At 39.1% G+C, this 21048-nt stretch overlaps 1 protein-coding gene and 1 long non-coding RNA gene across 2 annotated transcripts in view; one reads left to right on the top strand and one right to left on the bottom strand.

Annotated features, from left to right (window-relative positions):
- LOC147706055 (uncharacterized) overlaps positions 1-21048 on the bottom strand; it is a 100532-nt gene that overhangs the window by 11437 nt on the left and 68047 nt on the right. The window lies entirely within an intron of this gene.
- On the top strand, positions 692-20539 carry LOC147706056 (phosphoenolpyruvate carboxykinase, cytosolic [GTP]-like). Its single transcript, XM_086928414.1, has 8 exons — positions 692-848; positions 2560-2763; positions 2860-3047; positions 13703-13865; positions 14496-14720; positions 14838-14969; positions 18300-18395; positions 19334-20539. Exons 1-8 carry the CDS (start codon positions 692-694, stop codon positions 19786-19788), a joined length of 1620 nt encoding a protein of 539 aa, XP_086784540.1. The 3' UTR covers positions 19789-20539.

Below are 21048 nucleotides of genomic sequence, written 5' to 3' on the forward strand. Positions count from 1 at the left end.
CTGATATTGGGCATAAAAGCACAGCCAGACTCATCGCGTGCACACTAGACGATTCCTGAGGCGGAAAGCTGGGAATCTAGACACGAGATTTTAATTTCCTTAGTTGTTTTTATTTTTAACTTCACTGCTCATTGTATTACCTGTTCCTTGTCATACTTTGCTCCACAGCCGATTAGGAGCTGCGGAGAGACGGCGGAAATCTTCCCAGCGCTAACAGTAGGCGCCATCTTAGGGGAAGCATAGTTAGCGGGCTAGTCTCTCTTCCTGCACCACCTGACATTGGGCCTAAAAGCACAGCCAGGCTCATCGCCTGCACACTAGATGATTCCTGAGGCGGAAAGCTGGGAATCTAGACACAAGATTTTAATTTCCTTAGTTGTTTTATTTTTAACTTCACTGCTCATTGTATTACCTGTTCCCGGTCATACTTCGCTCCACAGCCAATTAGGAGCTGCGGAGAGACGGTGGAAATCTTCCCAGCACTAACAGTAGGCGCCATCTTAGGGGAAGCGTAGTTAGCGGGCTAGTCTCTCTCTTCCTGCACCACCTGACATTGGGCATAAAATGGCGCCACCTTCCCGGTCGTTCAGCGGACGCGCCTAAGGCAAGCCCATCTGCGCCCATCCATGCCGGGCCGAGCCGGGAGGTGGGAAATGCTGCCAAGTCAACCAAAAATCTTCAGTTTACAGGTATGTTAACTTACACGAGTGATACTCTGCGTGAGATTGGCACGGTGGCCTTGAATAACCAAGATATGACACTCATCTGCCCCACTACATTACCAACTGTACTGGAAGGACCTGTAGGCTGCCATGCCTGCAAGGCCCAGTGTGGAATCAGGAAGGCAGGTATTGATACACACGGTGGGACACCCCATAACGGGCCTAGCTATATTTTATGTAATGTCCGATCTTTAGTGAAGCATGCTATTCAAATTTGGTACATGTTGTCCACTCACTCCCCAGACATATGTTTCTTAACAGAAGCTTGGTTAACTCCCCATAATGCCCCGGTGATCAATATAGCGATCCCTGAGGAGTATAAGTTTATTCACTTGGACCGAGAGAGAAAATTAGGAGTTGGGATCGCAATAGTCTTTAAAGATGACCTAAAGGTTCAACAGACAGCTGGCACACATATACTACAGCTAACTGTAGGACAATGACACACCCTCTTCTTAAACAGGAAGGTCGATGGGTAGATGGATCATCAGTGCACTAAGTTGGAAGTTGCTAATTGATAAATAGAAAAAAATTGGTCTGATATGAAATACGGAAAACAGGAATGGTGGCAAACCATTGCTTTTGATTTGTGGCAGCACAATGGAGGCGCAACATTTCAGACACCCCAAACCTTTCCTCAATCAGAGTTCCCACATTTAACTGGATCGGAGATGGTGTTAGTCCCCAGTTCCATGGAAAAATGTGTCCACTAGTTAAGACACCTTACAAAGCATAAACAATGATAAACAAAAAATTAAATAAATGATTGAGTCAAATAATTGAGTTAGAGATAAATGAAAAGTTAAAGGATTTTATCACAAAATTCAAAATAAAGCGTTACACAGTAAATGCCATGAAAGCCCTCCAATGCGAAGTTATACACAATATGCAAAAATCTGAAATTATTCTTAGTCCCAAATAGAACAAATAAGAAATAAAACAGACAGCATCCCATTCTAGCATTCAAGAAGGCTCTGTATCATCCCCAAAATCAAGGTGTTTTTATACAATATTTTCGCATATGAAATTACAGTGACTCAGCAAATCAGAGCACATGAAAAATAAAAATCACATTGCCTTCTAAGCACTAACCCACCATATGAATACATTATTCAGCTCCCTCTATGCTAATTTCGCCCGGAGATGCTAGAACATAACTACATACATGAACAATAAGGCATTATGTCAATGAATGGAGCACAGTAAACTAACGGAAAGACTTTGTGAATGTTTCAAATTGTGGAGGAACAGCGAAAAGTTAATCAAGAGCAGACAAGTAACAATAGAAATAAACCATTATATTTCAGCTTGACTGTGTGCTAAAGAGTTTCCAAGGAGAGAAGATGGGTAGGGGAGAAGACAGGATGAATGGCAGAGATTGACTTCTATTTTGGAGAATAGGGTGTTTGCACTAATAATGTGGCCTATTTAACATACATCAGAAAAAAAACACTGATAAACATCATAGAAAATGAATTCCAAAAGCAATAGCACTATAGCAGTGTATACATGTTAAACCGGGTGTGAAAATGCATTCGGCACATTGTTTATGACGCACAACAAAAATATAAATTCATAAAATTCACTTACAGTTTCCATCTCTTATCAAGACCAATTGGTTACCTGTTAGGTGAAATCTGTATGTAATTGATAAAATCAATTGTGATTGCTTAAGCGTTTTATTTAATGCATCCAGATTTTTTCGGTTTATAAAAGGCTCCCCTTCAGGTCATGAGTTTTCACAATGAAGATAGGCAGTCTAGTCTGTGTGAATTGTGGTACATAATGCCATCTCTATGGCAACTTTCCTTAACATGAAACCTGTGTTGTTTTGTAGGTCGCACCATGTACATCATCCCTTTCAGCATGGGTCCCATTGGGTCGCCCCTGTCCAAGATTGGGATTGAGTTGACGGACTTGCCGTACGTCGTGGCCAGCATGAGGATCATGACCCGGATGGGCACCGATATCTTACGAGCCCTGGGCGGCGGCGAGTTTGTGAAATGCCTCCATTCGGTTGGCTGCCCCTTACCACTAAAAAGTAGGTTAACAACAGGTTGTAGGGAAGTTTCCCTTCCTTTTTCTCTTCATCTGGATCAAATTTCATATTAATGTTGCACTTATTGTATGTCTGCAGATCCCTTGGTTAACAACTGGCCCTGTAACCCTGACCTGACACTTATCGCGCACATACCTGAATGCAGAGAGATCGTGTCCTTCGGCAGCGGCTACGGAGGGAACTCCTTGTTGGGGAAAAAGTGCTTTGCACTGAGGATCACCAGCAGGATTGCCAAGGAGGAGGGATGGCTAGCTGAACACATGCTGGTAGGATGTGGTTATATCTACATGAAAGTCATACAGTGTACTGTAGGCACCAAACACTAAAACATATGACAATTAAACTGCTTTATCATCAGCTTTTAGGCAATATGTGATAGTCAGGGCCACTGAAATCATATGATTCTGCGGCTGTGGTGTTTTCCGCTTAGTTATGGATTTACTGCATTTGCCAAATCATCCCTCACTTGCTGCATAATCTGCAAAATTTAACAAAAACAAATGTTGTTTCTTGCTCAAATGCATTAAAAGTTACAAAAAACAGAGCAAAATAATGAATTAATACTATCACAAATTATGTTGCACTGGCCGGCACAATTTGGTTTTCCTACCGCACAATTTAGTCAACGCTGTAACGTAATTTGGTCCTCCCCTGCTGCATAATTCCAGTGGCCCGGGATGAAGTCTGGGATCCCTTTCGAAATTAGGTGGACATGTTGAATACAATTGCAGACATAGTGACAGTTCCAAGATGTAATTATTATTGCAATGGAAGTAAAGTACATGCTTAGTAAAGCGCAGTTGAGAGCCAGCATCCGCAGTCGTTCACAGTTAAGTTGCAAATTCTATGCGAATGGCAGGAGAATGTAACTAAATGTGTTCACAATGGAGGAAAGGAGCCCTAAAGAGGATATCATGGAATCAATTAGATCCCTCAGAGGCATAAGCACAGTACAGGTGATAAACATGCTTCAGAGAGGTTGCATGGGGATCACTGAAACAATATCGACGGACCGAATATCGAGTCAAAAATAATCGACATAATTATATCGACTACAAAAATATCGACTACCAATACCTAAATAAGAAACGACACAAATATCGACTCCACAATATCGCAACTAAAAAACATTGAAAACAACATTATCAACCCTAAAAAATATTGCAAACAAAATATATCGACTTTCAACACACATAAAGACATCATCAAAAATATTGGAAACAAAAATATAGACCACTAAAATATCGCTAAATAAAATTATCGACTTCACTATACATAATAAATATACGATTATATCAGGAAAAAAACTCAGCAAATTGTAACATAATTCAGCATACTTATATAAAATATAACATTCTACAATCAAACAATAAATAAACAGCAACATTTAAAACATATAAAACATTTTTATAATACAATAAGTTCACATAATATAATCATATAAAACATTATACAGCTCACATTACAAAACAATATTAAATAAAAAGAATGAAAAATAAATGCACCACAATATAAAACCATTACCTAGCATCTACAAAACGAATCAGATAACTACCAAAAAATTTCAAAATATCTCAAACAACCAATAAAAAACAACAAACAATTAAATAGAACAATCAAATCAACCAACACATAATTGAAACACTATATAAAGAAAGAGAAAACACACAATTAGATACAACTTGGTGCTACAAAACGTGAAGAAGGGGAAACTCTGCCAAATTTTCACCAGAACAGAAAGCTGCTACCATCAAACAAAGGATAAAGAAAACAAAAGTAAGTACCTGACATTAACTACTAGGCTTAGCACTACAAGCTACCAACAATAAATTAAACAATAAACTAATCATTTTCTTTCATTTTTACCATTTATTGCAGATGTACCACAATTAAAGAAAAAAGCCCAACATTTACAAACCTATCAACTCTAAAAACAAAGTAAGTATACAAACTGAAATAACAGAGACAACTTATAAAACAAAACTTAGAAAGAAAACGTCCAAATAAAAAGGAATCCAATAATTGAAAACAAAACTTATACAATAAATGATTTTACTTTTACCAAGAGTCATCAACAAAAGAAACAGAGAAGAAAAGCATCAAAAAACAGAGCACAGCCCTACAAACAACTGAAAAACAGGTAAATATACTGTGATAATGTGATAAATGTGATGATTAACGTAAAACAAATCTAAATTTCTCTATGTAACATTTATTTACTGTAGAAAGAAACCTAGAACAATGACAGAAGAAGCTACATTTGTAACTTCACAGAAAGGCAAAATGCTTCTTTGTTATATGGGCTATACATATACCCAAGAAAAACATTATCAATTGAAAGTGTTTTGGAAAGGCAGCAAATATTACAGTAATACATTTTATGGTCGTGCTATAACTCAGGAAACAACTGTAACTAACACAACAGAACATAACCACCCTCCCAACATGACAGAAATAGAAATTAGACAAATGCTTGACTCACTAAAAGAAGCAAGCACTAACACAGACCGCCCATCTACAACTATTCTTAAAGACCATCTAAGAACTCTCCCCCAACATGCAGCAAGCCAACTCCCTTGTATAGATTCTCTAAAAAGGACAATAGCTAGGCAAAAAAGAACAAATACAGCTACAACACCTGCCCCAAAAACATTTGAGCAAGTTCAAATTCTCCCTGAACTAACAATAAGCCATAATACCGAACCTTTCATCATATATGACAATGCATCTAAAGAAAAAAGAATTATAATGTTTGCTACAGCAGACAATATGGTGAAATTACACCAATGCGAAACATGGATGATGGACGGCACATTCTCAGTGTGCCCAAAACCATTCTACCAATTATACACCATCCATGGACACTATCAAAACTGCAATATCCCCTTCATATATGCCCTACTACACAACTAACAGCAAACAACCTATACTGAGGTACTAAATAAAATAAAAGACCTAACAAATGATTACTTCCAAGCAATGATGAATACAATTCTAAAGACCTACCCTCACACAGCAATCGAAGGTTGCTACTACCACTTTAGCAAATGTATATGGAAACATATACAAAAATCTGCCCTAAGCACCCATTACTGTACTGACAGTACTTTTGCCTACCAGGTAAAAAATTAATTGCACTGGCCTACGTTCCAGTTACAGACGTAGCGGAACATTACAACCTATTAATAGACAGCCCCTAATATAAAAAAAATAAAACAGAGCTAAGCCCTCTCTTAGATTATTTAGAAGATACATGGGTAGGGAGACTACACAGATCTGGACACAGAAGGCAACCAAAATTCCAAATCCCCGGGTGGAACGTCTACCTAAGTACACTAAATAAACAAGCTAAAAGCAACAATGCTGTCGAAGGATGGCACAATGCTTTCCAAGCAGGTACAGGCAGAGGTTCCCTAACCCTACATAAACTCCTTTAAGCATTACAAAAGGAGCAAAGCTACCAAGAACTCCGAATGGAGCAATCTATAACACAAATAGGCCCTAAACTAACTAAAGAAATGAAAAAAATGTACAACACCTTACAAAGCCAAGTAACCCTATACCCAACTACCAGAGACCTACCATACCTATCTACCATAGCTAAAACAATTCTTTAAACATAACTCACATACCTACACTATTCAAATAGTAACCATAAAATATACATATTAAACACATGTTAGACACTGTAACAAAATTATTCAAATATATTTAATATATTTCTTTAAAAATATCAAAATAATTTCCTTACAATTTCTAACAAATACTATAAAATTACATAAAATATTTCATGACAATCCCACCCAAAAATTTTTTTTAAATACTTACTCACTTTGTTGCTGAAGAGAAACCTTTGTAACAAAACACATGATTCCTTAGAAGTAATCCACCCAAACAATCCAAACGAGATCATCCAAAAATAACACGAAATCCAAAATAGTTCTTCTCCAACACAATCCACTCGAAAACGCTTAAAAAACAGAAAATTTTTCACAAAAACAGAAAAAACGCTCCATGGAAATGTAATATAAATGAAATTAAAAAAACATCCGTAACGATTCTTCTCCATAATAGATCCAAGGATAATCCATTAAAAACCCGAAAATAGTGTAAATGATAAAAAACGCTCCTGGAAAAACCGAACATGTTAGAAAGTGTGTCTCTAATATATTAAAAAATAATAGAGACCCTTCTTACGAAAAAAATACACAATCTTCTCCCAAAAACGACATCCACATGAAGTACCTGTAAAATATATTAAAAAAACATACCCACCCGCACACAAAGCACCCCAACATACAATTTAAAACATTATTAAACATAATACAAAACATTAAGGGGTCTATTACGATGTCGGGCGAATTGCCTACGCCAAGCTGGCGGTGGCCACCGCCGACCTGGCGGAGGCAATCCGCCCGCAAGCACAAATGCCCCATGCCATATATAGGATGGCGTAGGGGATGGCGGCGGTAAAAAACACCGCCCACCTGTTTTCCGCCCCGGTCGTCTTGCGACCGCAGCGGAAAGGGAATAATATGGTGGCGGTGTCCAATGGACACCGCCAGCCATATTACGATGCACAGCTGTAGGTGCCTTTCCGCGGTGGCAATGCCGCTACGGAAAGGCAGGCGGTGTTTGCTGCAGAGGCCCCCTGCGGGCCTCCCTGGTGTAAGAGGTGGGGAGGAGGAGGACAGGGGAAGGAACATATGGTACCCCCCACATTTCATATGCAAAGCGGCAGGCACTGCGCGGTGCCTGCCGCTTTGCATAGGCAATTTTTTTCATATGCATTTTTAGCATTGTGGCGGGCGGTGCAGAGTGCACTGCCCGCCACAATGCTAAAACTACAGGATGTGCCCCCCACTGAGGCGGGCACATCCTAATTGCCCCCATGGGACACCCGCCCTTATGGCGGGCGGTCCCATTCTCCGATAGGGTGGCGGGCGGACAATGTCCGCCCGTCATCCTAATGGGGCCCTTAGTTACATTTCTAACCCTATTCCTACCTCATCAACATACTAACCCAAAACTAGTAAACCGGAATCAAAATGATAACCGTAACTACCGCCTAAAACATACACATCCTACAACTACCAAACAATAGAAAACATACACACACTCCACAAACACTCAAACTAAACATATATCTTAAATAAAGTACTTAAAATTAAACTTACCCTTCCACACGCGAAGCAGCCTCCAACCGTGAGCTCTTCCAAGTTGAAATGACCCAAAATAGTACCAAACAAACAAATAGTCCCATTTATATTAACATTAAAAAACATTCTGAAATTATTTTACACATGTTACAATATACAATATGTAACTATTGAATTTTTTTAATTAAACAAAAATGTAACATTGTTATAAAAATTATTCCAAAGTATTATATGTTATTTTCAATGACTGTACATTAACTAAACAAACATTTACCTTATTAAAAATTACTTACATGACTGTATGAATATACAATACTGGTATTAATATTACTATTATTTACTAATTGTGTAAACCAATATTTTACATAAAAACATTAGCAATGTATCTGTAAAAATTATTGTTATTAATATTTTATATATTAATAATAAAAATGTATTACCAAAAACACAAATGTAAATATTATATTAATGTTAACAAAACCGACCTTTTTGTATTATTGTTTATAAATATGTGTACTACAAAAAATGTTTAAAAATACTACCACAGTGTTAAAAAATTATAAAAATATTTGTTGTATATGACTTGTCAAATAAATCTTTATTCTTACATTAAAAACTGTGAAATTCTTTAACAAAAAAAAACTTTAACAAAAAAAACTGTGAAATAAACAAAAAAATTTACACTTAATAAATATTACTTTACTTAAAAATTATTGTAATAAATTATGTTAGCAATAATAATTTTTGAGACAAATGTACAACTGTGATGAAAATGGAAATATTTTTAATTTATTTCATGACAATAAAAATGTACAGATAACATTTAAAAATGCAGATAACATTATTTTCTGATTTCTTATTTTATTACCTACTTTTTAAAAATAATAAAATATTTAAAACATGATGTGACTCTGATTCATTTATTTTTAATTACTAACAATTACAATAATTAATATTGTTATAATAATGTTTCTATACAACATGAGTTAAACATAGTTAATATCATTATATATACTCTCACAAAATACTAAACATTCATATATTATAATTTATTATTCCCATGCCATCAACTATATATTCTACTATAATGCTGAACAATCAACCCAAATACATTTCTCTTTCCACTACACCAAGTATAAACTCAAGGAAGGTCCTGGACACAAAACCCATATAATTTACTATTCTAACTCCACCATGTATAAACTCAGAGAAGGTGCTGGACACTAAATCAATATCATTTACTATTCCCACTCCACCAAGTACTAACTCAGAGAAGGTGCTGGATATTAAACCCATATAATTTACTTTTCCCACTCCACCAAGTATAAAGTCAGGGAAGGTGCTGGACACAAAAATAATATAATTTAATATTCCCACTCCACCAGGTACAAACTCAGAGAAGGTGCTGGATACCAAAACCATATAATTTACTATTCCCACTCCACCAAGTCCAAACTGAGGGAAAGTGCAGGACAATCAACTTATATAATTTACTATTCCGACTCCACCAAGTACAAACTCAGGGAAGGTGCTGGACACAAAACCAATATAATTTACTATTTTTTTCTTTTTTTTAATTGTATGGATGTGGCCTGGTATCCCTAGATAACCAGGACTCTAGCGCGCACAACAGTTAGATATAATCTCTCAAATGAAAACGTTTGTTCAAAACATCTTTTATCATTAATTCATCATGAATTTAGCCAATAGAGTACATCATCAATTTAAACAAATCATAAACAATGATTAAGAATCACTGCACGTGTATTATATACATTTCTCACAACAAACAATATACAACACGGTTATCTGTACAACCCAATGCATTTCGGGGTATGCACCCCTTCATCAGGGGTCTATAAGAGAAAAGAAGAAAAGAAAAGGAAACTCTATTACTCAAGATGCTTTAGGAGGTTTTAATTCCGTGATCAATAGAAATGTATGAATCCCTTACCGGAATTGCCGATTATTCGGTATAGTTATACCGTGTGAAATGTATCGTGATGTGGAGTAAATCTGAAGAAACCAGTAAAAAGAAAGGTCTTAAAAGTAGGGTTCATGTATGTATAAAATTTTCTAATAGGGTATTCTAGCAAATTACCTGTATCCTGATATAAAGTGAGTCTGTTGAAAAATAATGAACAGTATGTCAAAAAAGTGACCTATATCGCCTTTCTATATGGTATCCTTTGGAGTTTAAACAAAAGGCTCACCTGCAGGTCTTGCGTATATAACCACTGTTATGTGGGGTCTGAGGAATAAATAAACTGAAGATGTGTAAATTATATTGCAAACAACTTAATGTGTTGCGATATCGCCCAAATATTGTAGTGAAAATGTGTTTACCTGCGAGCCTCGAGGTTAATACGAAGGGTCTCGCTCGTGTTGAAATTCCTTTCGTGCTAAAGGAAACAAAAGTATACCGCATTAAGTACGCGATCTACTTAGTCGATGACCTGAACGTTTAAAGACGTCTGAAAGCCGACTCACCAGGTGAATGGTAGACCAGCTGTATAACGGCGTTCCTGCTCGGTAGTTTGTGTCGATTTCCAACCCGTGGGTGAAGTCCTTTTTCTATGTGTGTTCAATGGGCTCAAGATTAGAGGAGGGACTGCCTAAGTGAGTAGTTGGCGGCCATTACTAAACGGGGAGTGTAACGCGCAACTGAGTGCACGTTTATATGTAGTGAAGCTTAATTTGCCATCTCTAACATTCTTATTATTGGACATACGGTATATTCTAACTAGTTTAAACTAGCATAAGGCGAAGAAAAAGAAAAAGCAAAAGCAAAGAAAAAGCAAAGAAGAAAAGAGAGCAGTACATGTTGGTTATCCGGTACTTAAACGTAAAATTGTAAAAAATACATTACTATGATCCACGAATTCATAAATCAGAATCTTCAAATATGCTATCTTACAATGAATTATGTCAACATCTGCTTATTTACAATATTACATTCGCTATGTATTACTTTGGCATTTACATAACTATGTGTATGTGTCCTATTGGATAGTATCACTGTGTTGAGGAAACCCTCAAGGATCAGGCTAAGTGTAATCGTTTTCTGAAACTATTAAAGGAAACAGACCATTTCCAGTTTATCATTTAACCCATTAGGGGCCAGTGTCTGTAGTTTGCGAATCCAAAAGGTTTCCCTTCGGAGAAGGATTTTGGCATTGTCTAGTCCTAGACGTTGTGGAACCTGTTCAATAATCTGAAAGCGTATCTGGGCTATTGTGTGTCCCATTTCGATCCAATGTTTTGCAAGAGGCGATGTAAGATTTTTATTGCGGATTCGACTCTTGTGTTCAGATAGGCGTGTTTTTAATTTCCGATCAGTCTTGCCAATGTATAGTAGCCCACAGGGGCACTTTATTGAGTAAACTATGTGTTCTGCGTTACAATTTGCAGAGTGTCTCAGGTAAATCTTTTCTCCTGTTCGAGGATGGGATAACGTGTTGCCTGTGATCACATTATTGCAGTTCTAGCAGTTAAAGCACCTCGTGGTTCCTTTGTAGGTTACTGTGTGGTGTTCCATGTCTTCTGGTTTACTAAGAAGTTCTTACAAGTTCCGCGCTCTTTTGTAAGCAAATATTGTTTTTTGTTTGTATAGTTCACCAAAATCACTTTCCTCTTGTAAGATTTCCCACCTTTTAATTATGGTTCTTTTTATATCTCTTGATGCGGTGGAGTACTTGGATACAAAAACCATTCTTTTGTTTCGAGTCTTAACTTTTTTTTGCAGCAGTTCCGCTTGCGGTATCGTCTTGATTTTTTCCATTTGCACTACCAGAAGTTTTTCAGGATATCCTCGGTCAAGATAGCATTGCTTCTGATGTTCTAAGCTTCTCTTGCATTGTGTTTCATCAGATGATATTCTCTTGATTCTCATAAATTGAGATATCGGAAGGTTGTCTATCAGATTGATTGGATGGAAACTTCCATATTGTAATGCAGTGTTTTTATCAGTAGGTTTTTTTGTATAGTTCTGTGTATATTGTGCTGCCATTTTTTCCAACTGAAACATCTAGGAATGGTATTGACGTGGTACTGAACTGGCTGGTGAACTGTATTCTAGGATTTACAAGGTTTAAGCTGTCGATATTTTTCCTCAAATCTGTAACTGGTTTCCTCCATATTAAAAAGATATCATCAATATACCGTTTGTAATATATGATGCCTTCTTGCCAAGTACTGTCTTTCAATATGTATTCCAGTTCACACTTTGCCATAAATATGTTTGCGTATATACATGCCCCTGGAAAACCCATGGCAGTTCCGCTGAGTTGGGTGTAATATTCATTTTGCCATATGAAATAGCTGTTGCTTAAACAAAATTCCAACAATTGCATAATCAGATATTTTGTCTCCAAGGGTTTATCTGTCATCAATAGGGCCCATTCCATGGCTTCAAGTCCCAATTTGTGGGGAATTGATGTATATAACGACACTACGTCGATCGTGCAAAGTGTCAAATTCGCACCTTACTCCAGGTTTACCGACGTTAGACTTCTCAAAAAATGTGATGTATCCTCCAGATATGTAGACCAGTTTTGCATGAATGCTTGCATATGTGTGTCTTTGAAAATGCCTAGGTTTTCGAAGATTGACGAGCAACTGGACACAATAGGCCTGATAGGAGGATTCTGCAATTGTTTGTGTACTTTTGGCAAAAAGTAGATTTTGGGTCTTCTTGGGTATATTTGTCGTAGATATCTCTTAGTTGTGTGGTTGATCGAGCCTAGTTCCTCAGCTTTATCAAGAATTTGATCCAGGTTATGTGCTATTTCATTTGTTGGATCTTGTGGAAGTTTAAAGTAGACTTTATCATCTTGCACATGTTCATTGCCTTTTTGGATATAAAAATCAGTGTCCATAATTACAAGGCCTCCTCCTTTGTCAGCCTTTTGGATGACAATTTCTTTGTTGTTGGCCAGGGCACGTAGCGCACTGTGTTCTGCTCGTGTCAAGTTTTTCAACTTGCTTTTATATTGAATTTTGGTCATATCTGCCTTGACCAGGGTTTCAAATGAATCGAGGCTTTTATGGGAGACTGGAGCCATGAAGTTACTCTTGGGTTTAAACTGTTCTGCGGTGTTATCAGATGATTCAATAGAATTTAGGATGGTGAAAAAGTATTTCAGACGTAGTATCCTCATAACTTTGAAAAATGCCACCTCTGTCTCGAGTTCATTTGTACGGTAAGTGCTGACAAAAGTAGGTTGACCGCCACCCTGACGGTCACATCCTAATCTACTCGGAGGGAACGCCGCAGCCCCTGCGGACGTTCCCACCTCCTCAGGGGTCGTGGACGGACTCAAGTCCGTCCGCGATCCTAATGACCCTGTAGTCTTGATTGACTGCAGATTTAGATCTCAGCATATGGGTTACTCGGTCACAATGGTGACGGATATCCCTTTACAGGTACTGCCCAGCAACCTCTGACTGCCCCAGATGCCCTAAATCATCTGCAGGACTTAGCATTCACATGTATGCATCTAATATGTCTGCAGCAATTATCACAGAGAGAATCTTCTTGAACCTTCTCCAAAAGGTTCCAAACAGCTGGAAGTGACTCAAACATCCTTAGTCTCACGTTGGATACGTGGAAAATATTGCGTTACCTTGTTTCTAATAAGCAGATAGGAGAAAACAGGCGTCTGTTCCATTAGAGCAGAGTGAGCAGTAATTTGTGTTTTTTGGTTGGTGTGACAATACATGGGACACTCCACAGTGAGCAAACATCTGTTTATCTTCCACAGATATTGGGAATCACAAATCCAGAAGGTGAGAAGAAATATTTTGCAGCCGCCTTCCCTAATGCATGTGGGAAAACCAACATGGCCATGATGACCCCAACGCTGCCCGGGTGGAAAATTGAGTGTGTGGGAGATGACATTGCCTGGATGAAGTTTGATGAAAAAGGTAACTTGCTCATGTCTAAGGATTTTGGCTGCTTTACTGTTATACGTCATGAGCTTTAAGACCTGCTTTTGGTTCAGGATAGTGAGACGGATTCACCAATTCCAGCTGGTCTCTCTGCAGCAAAATATAGGGATTACTAGTTACTTTCCAATGCATGGGGAATAATACTGGTTCCATGTGCATTTTACCATTCCAGGGAATTTATTGGCATAAGTCTGCATCAGTTCACCACCTGCTTGGAGCAGACGGCAAACGGATGCAGGGATCCTGGTATGGCTTGTGGTGTGGGTGGTGGAGGTGGGAGAAGGGCCAGGAGTGGGAGGAAGAGCCCGGGAAGCGTTTGCTACCCCTGTATCCCTGCATGCTGAAGGAAGATGAGAGGCAGGGGGAGGGGCTATGCTGCAACCCCAGTGTCCTCTCTGTGTGGGACACTGTCTCAAAGCTCGGGATTAGCAAATCAAGTAATTGAAGTCATGATAATTTGGGACCCAGAGATACCCAAAAATCTGTAATTAACCGGAGCATCTAAGGCACACCATTCCAGGTTGTTCGTAATGAGGTTGTATATGATGCACTATGTGAGGGCAAGTCTTTAGTTTCTTTCTAACAGATAACGTTGCTATGTTGCAGGTCACCTCAGGGCTATTAACCCAGAGAATGGATTTTTTGGTGTTGCTCCTGGAACATCAGTCAAGGCAAACCCAAATGCCATGAAGCCCATCGAGAAGAACACAATCTTCACCAATGTTGGGGAGACCAGTGATGGTGGTATCTACTGGGAGGGCATTGGAGATATCCTGGAACCTGGGGTGACTCTGACATCATGGAAGAACAAGGAATGGACACCTGACAGTGGTAAGAAGGAATGCACAGACACTTCTGAAAGTAGAGCTCTTTTTGATCCATTTTTGGGCTAGATTGTTGACCTGATCTTTGGTTCTCATATGTCACATTGCCTTTTCATCACTCCAGATGAGCCTTTTGCCCATCCCAACTCCTGGTTCTGCACTCCCACCAGCCAGTGTCCCATCATTGATCCGGCATGGGAATCCCCTGAGGGTGTGCCAATCGAGGGCATCATTTTTGGAGGCCGCAGACCTAAAGGTAACCACTGTTAATCATTTTTTGAAGAAGTTAAAACTAGCCTCTTTCTGTGCAGAGTTGCATACAATTCGTAACAAGTATGTAGTGACTATTTAACCGTATACCCACAACAACTTGGCATCGTAAAATAGAAGGGTGGAAACATTTCCACCGTTGAAAATGGAGAGAACCAACCAGGTGCAAGACACGCGTCTCTGCAGCTCCTGTCACGCAGGAGGGGACGGGGGGCAAACCTTTAGGGCTCCGTTAAAACCAAGGCCAATATATATATATATATGTGAGATATGGGATACCTAGAGGCCCCTAAACACATTTTGCAGTGGGTCCTATCATTTTGAAGTATACCACTGGTGCCAACATACTGCTTATAAAAGACATCGCTTTCTGTAGCACAAGTGCCTAAAATGGACTTGTCTCCTACAAGTACAAACAGGGTTATCCCATGGACTGTAGGAGCAGAATGATAAGTGCTGTGCAGCATCATTTTCTGTCTTTACCTCTACACTATGATTACTTCCTGGTGTCTGACTTTTCCAAGTCCTCTTTCCCCTGTTACTGGTCCACCCCATCACTCTTGCAGGAGGGTGATGATTCTGTACCTGTACCGCCTGTCAATTAACACTGAACCTCACTTTTTTTCCACACAAAGTAAAATCCTGGCATCGTTTTATTTAGGATGCTTAAAAGTGATCTTTTATTATATTGACCCACTGGTTGAGTCTAAAATATAGATGTCTGAGTACTATGCCCACAACCATTCATCTGAAGTATCCAGTAATAAACTACATTTCTTTTTGACTTCGTCACATGGCGATTTTTAACATCGCCCAATAAACCCCAATCTGGATAACAAAATGTAAACCTTGATCCTCCCCCAAAATGCCTCTTTTGACCTCTGGTAATGTGTGCACATTTGGGGAATTGATACGGAATAACATCATCTGTGCCTGAAATAATAAGCAATTTAGTTGATTTTGAAAAAAGCCTATAAGTAGGGCCACTGGAATTATGCTGCAAGAAAGGAACACATTATAGAGAAAGAAACTGAAAATTATGCAACATAATATGGCACATTGTGTGATGGTAGCAGTTTATTATTTTGTCATTGTAACACATTTTAACACTGTCTGGACAGAGGTTTTACCTAATTAGTACTAGCGTAACACCAAACTACAGCACTTTGGGCCCGATGTAGGTGGCAAATACCGGTCGGAAACGGCCGAATTCGGCCGTTTCTGACCGGTATTTGGCATCTTGAGATGTAGGGGGCCAGATTTTACAGATTCTGTAAATTTACCGAATCGGTAAATTTACAGAATCTGTAAAATAACGAATCGGTATTTTTACCGATTCGGTAATTCCCAGATGTAGGTGGGACTCTTCTGAGTCCCAAAGGCCCTACAAATTCGGTATTTTACCACCCAATCCAATTGGGTGTTAAAATACCGAATTCAGGTGTGCATGCACATGTGTGCATGCACACCTAGCCATGTGACAGACAGACATGCCCTTAGGGCATGTCTGTGTGCCACATGGCGCACATGCCTATTTTTGGGGTGCCAGAGGGTGTCAAAGTGACACCCTCTGCACCCTTGCAAAATTCGGTATTTACCGATTCTGTAATTACAGAATCGGTATTGCCCATTGATTCCTATGGTTTTTAAGGCCCATAGGAATCAATGGGCAATACCGATTCGGTATTTACAGATTCGGTAAATACCGAATCTTAACGATTCGGTATTTACAGAATCTGTAATACCTACATCTCCCCCCTTCATATTTACCGACTCTTAAATACCGAATCGGTAAAATTCGGTATTTAAGAGTCGGTAAATATGAATTACCTACATCTGGCCCTTAGCAACTGAAAGATGAAGGGCCCGATGTAGGTAAATCTTTTTACCACTTCATAAATACCGATTCATACCGAATCGGTATTTAAGAAGTGGTAAAAAAGAGAAGGGCAGATGTAGGTAGTTTTATTTTAAAAATTACCGAATCGGAAGGAATCGGTATTTACCGATTCGGTAAATACCGAATCGGTAATGCCCATTGATTCCTATGGGCATTGAAGCCCATAGGAATCAATGGGCATTACCGATTCGGTATTTACCGAATCGGTAAATACCGATTCCAGCAAGGGTGCAGGGGGTGTCACTTTGACACCCTCTAGCACCCCCAATACTGGCTTGTGTGCCATGTGGCACACAGACATGCCCTAAGGGCATGTCTGTCTGTCACATGGCATAGGTGTGCATGCACACATGTGCATGCACACCTGGATTCGGTATTTTAACACCCAATTGGATTGGGTGTTAAAATACCGAATCTGAAAGGCCTGTGGGACTCAGAAGAGTCCCACCTACATCTGGAAGATACCGAATCGGTAAAAATACCGATTCGGTATTTTACAGATTCTGTAAATTTACCGATTGGATAAAAATACCGAATCAGTAAATACTGGCCCCCTACATCTCAAAGTGCCAAATACCGGTCGGAAACGGCCGATTTCGGCCGTTTCCGACCGGAATTTGCCACCGACATCGGGCCCGAAGTACCTTCTGCAATGCAGCAACACGTGTCGCTGCATTTTTAGTAACTTTTGTTCCGTTTGAGCTAAAAACAACTTTTTTTTATAACAATCTGCTAATTATACAGCAGGAGATGAGATGTGGCAAATGACACAAATCAATAATTATGTGAAAAATGCTGCAGAATCAATTCCAGTGGCCCTGTGTAGTGATGTTAAATGAAGATCAGGTCACGTAGGTTCTTGTAGAAAGAGGTATTTATTAATCAAGATGACAAGAGGTGGAAGTTCATATATAAGATAAGATAGTAAGAATAATCCTGAGGTAAATCCCTAGTAAATCCCCTAGTAAATCCCCACCAGGAGCTGTCACCAGTCAGCTCAATCCTCAGCTCCTAACTGACACTAGCATCAGAACATAACATTCCAATCTGTGATAACATTCCAAATGATGACATATGTGAAACAACTAGAAAGCCAACACTACACCCTGCCATTAAGGATCTGCCAAAATATGTCTGATTCTTAGTGCGGTCTACATCTCTTGGCCTAAAGAATATCGACTGATCATGGTGTCCTGAAGCTATTTTGTAGGCGTAATGGGGGAATATGGAGAGTGATTTAATAGCCTCACCCTGTACCAATAAGCACATTTGTGGCATGATTTGTATAACTTTCACAATAAATTCCCAGTTGAAGGGTTAAAAAAAACTTGTTTTTTGTAGCCATAACTTATTGGTAGAAGTTGTCATGGTTTTCCGATCGAATATGGGACTTATGGTTCTTCCTCTGGTCTGCAGGTGTTCCTCTGGTGTATGAAGCTCTGAGCTGGGCGCATGGGGTGTTTGTGGGGGAGGCCATGAGATCTGAGTCCACAGCTGCTGCAGAGCACAAAGGTGAGTCAAATTTTAATTTTGTGCTATTAAATGTCGTGCAAGGTCTTCTCTGTCACAGTCTGGTTGAATGTACACCAGCGTTCAAACAAAACAAAGTCATTTTTGAAAAATTATAGGGGCATATTATCAAGCCCCATTACGCCGCTTTAGCAGCCGTTTTCGGCCGAAAAGCGCAATTTAAATAACGCTCTATTATCAAGGACACGCTAACACATGTTTCCTTCAGTTTGCAGCCATCTTTTCTTCACTTTGCATGTCAGCGATTATTATCGCTAATGGCATGCAAAGTGGGCGTTCCTCACAGAACAACATGGGTAAACATCGCTATACTGCATTGCGATATTTAGAAGGATGCCCCAGACCCGCAAATCGATGATCGAAGACGCGGTAAGGCCCCTTCGTCGAAAGGATTTTAACTCCTGCTAATAATCCGACTTAGTCATCTGTAACATGGGAGGTGGATCTCAGGGCTAAGTCCACACCAGCCTATTATCAAGGTTTACATTTTCGCGGGGCATTTTTCGCTGCTTTTCCCACGCTAATGCATGTTATCACCCTCTATCGCTGGATTTCACATCGCCTGGGGAAAGGGGTTAATAATAAGTCGCTAACCCGGTGCTAAAATCCAGCGATGGATGGCGATAATGAAAATCGCGCTATAGGTGATTTACGATAATTATCGCATATGCTTGATAATATGCCCCATATTTTTTTTGTACTAGCAATTAAGACTCCCTGCCACTCCCTTGACACAAAAACACAAACCTTCAAACAAAGTACCTAAAATTGGACACCATCACTTCCAAACTCAACTGTCTTTAAAAAAAACTCACCCTGACTAACAAAAAGTTTTTTTAAATGAGTGTGTATAAGTCTGTGCTCTCCCCTAAAAATAACTTGTGTCATTTAGATGTGATTCTTCACTCGTTCAATTTCAGGCAAAGTCATCATGCACGATCCTTTCGCCATGAGGCCTTTCTTCAGCTACAACTTCGGCCGCTACCTCGCCCACTGGCTGAGCATGGAGCACTTCCCCGCCGCCAAACTACCCAAGATCTTCCATGTCAACTGGTTCCGCAAAGATGCACAAGGCAACTTCCTCTGGCCCGGCTATGGTGAGAACTCCCGTGTTCTGGAGTGGATGTTTCGAAGGATCAACGGCGAGGGGTGCGCGGATCGCACCGCCGTCGGCTATGTACCCACTGCCACGGACTTCAACTTAAAAGGGCTGGGAGATGTAAACATGGCAGAGCTGTTCCACCTGTCCAGGGAATTCTGGGAAGAGGAAGTGGAAGACATCAAGAAATACTTTGATGAACAAGTCAACACGGACCTTCCATATGAAATAGAGCGGGAGCTCCTCGAGCTGGAAAATAGAATTAAACAGCTGTGAGCTGCAGCTCAGAGTGATTGGTGAATCACTTAATGAACATAATTGAACAATAAGTAAGAAACCTCGAAATCTGAGGTGCAGGCAAAGGCCAGTTGCGGTGACTACTATATTGTTACGTATATAGTAAAGTCACATTAAATGTTGATACAATGACTGCGGCAGTCCGGAAAAGCCTCAGTAAAGCCTATAGCAGCACTGTATCAGCAATGCTTAGAATGTTTAGCTATGAAAACGTATATGAGTCATGTGCCAGAGGTTGCTATGCAGTTGGACCTGTGGTCTTCAGTTTTTTTCTGACTTCCCGAGTAAAGTTAAATTTTACAAAAGGTCCACTTCAACAGAGGGAGTCTGGGAAGAGGATCAGTGTGAAAGCAACAGATAGAATGCAAACATAGTAAGCTCACATCCTTATCACCTCTTGCTTTTATACTACATAAAAAAGTGGCAAAACCTATGGATTTTAAAAAACAATGCATGAAAGAGTGAAACTCAATGAATTGTTGGATAGCTGCATGGTTTCAAGAGGAGGATTGAAACTGTACCTTAAGAAGGAAATGGGCAATAAAAGATGAGAGAAAATTAAAAGATGACATTTTATAGCAATATATAGGTCTCTGTCTAGATCAATATGTAAATAGTCCAAGCAAATTCTACTATATCTCATAAATATTTTTTTCTAGAACACGTTTGTAATAATTCCAATTGCTTTTATCACTGAGCTGTTATAATTAATAAATTATATTTTAACAAACGTTTGAATATATTCCCAATTTTACACGTTTTACCACAACTTGGGAGGGTCTTAATGCTGTCACGGAGGAAAGACTTCAAAATTCAGTTTATGTAAATGTATTTTCAACCATATTCCGTACACGTGCTTTTCACTGGTCAGTAAGTAAAACTGTATTCAATCATTATCAGGTAAGATCATAAAACAGCAGTGAATTATAAATTATTCCCACGGACAACGTACAAAAACAGTTCATCATTTCTAAAAAACAAAAAAAGACATTTAAAAAGAGGATAACAAATTCGTTCTGAGTTTCAATGTATACATGCACAGATGGCAGATTAAATATGGGCTAAAATACAGTATATAATTGAAAAAGTTTTAGGGAGTTAAAACAATAAATACCAGAAACAGTTATGGTCCCAGAGTCTTTCGTTTTTTCATGCAGACCCATAAGAATGAGCCTACTGAGAAGCACGCTGGATGGTCACTCGCTGTACACATATGAGATACAATAGTTAGCTTTCAAA

The sequence above is a fragment of the Lissotriton vulgaris genome, chromosome 7 (genome assembly GCF_964263255.1).
Source record: "Lissotriton vulgaris chromosome 7, aLisVul1.2, whole genome shotgun sequence".
In the NCBI taxonomy this organism is placed as follows: domain Eukaryota; kingdom Metazoa; phylum Chordata; class Amphibia; order Caudata; family Salamandridae; genus Lissotriton; species Lissotriton vulgaris.

Excerpts from the sequence above, each read along its gene's own strand:
- LOC147706056 (XM_086928414.1), top strand. The coding sequence starts at position 692 with ATGTTAACTTACACGAGTGATACTCTGCGTGAGATTGGCACGGTGGCC. Across the intron at positions 2,764-2,859 it reads CTGCCCCTTACCACTAAAAA|ATCCCTTGGTTAACAACTGG; the intron begins GTAGGTTAACAA and ends GTATGTCTGCAG. Across the intron at positions 3,048-13,702 it reads GGCTAGCTGAACACATGCTG|ATATTGGGAATCACAAATCC; the intron begins GTAGGATGTGGT and ends TATCTTCCACAG.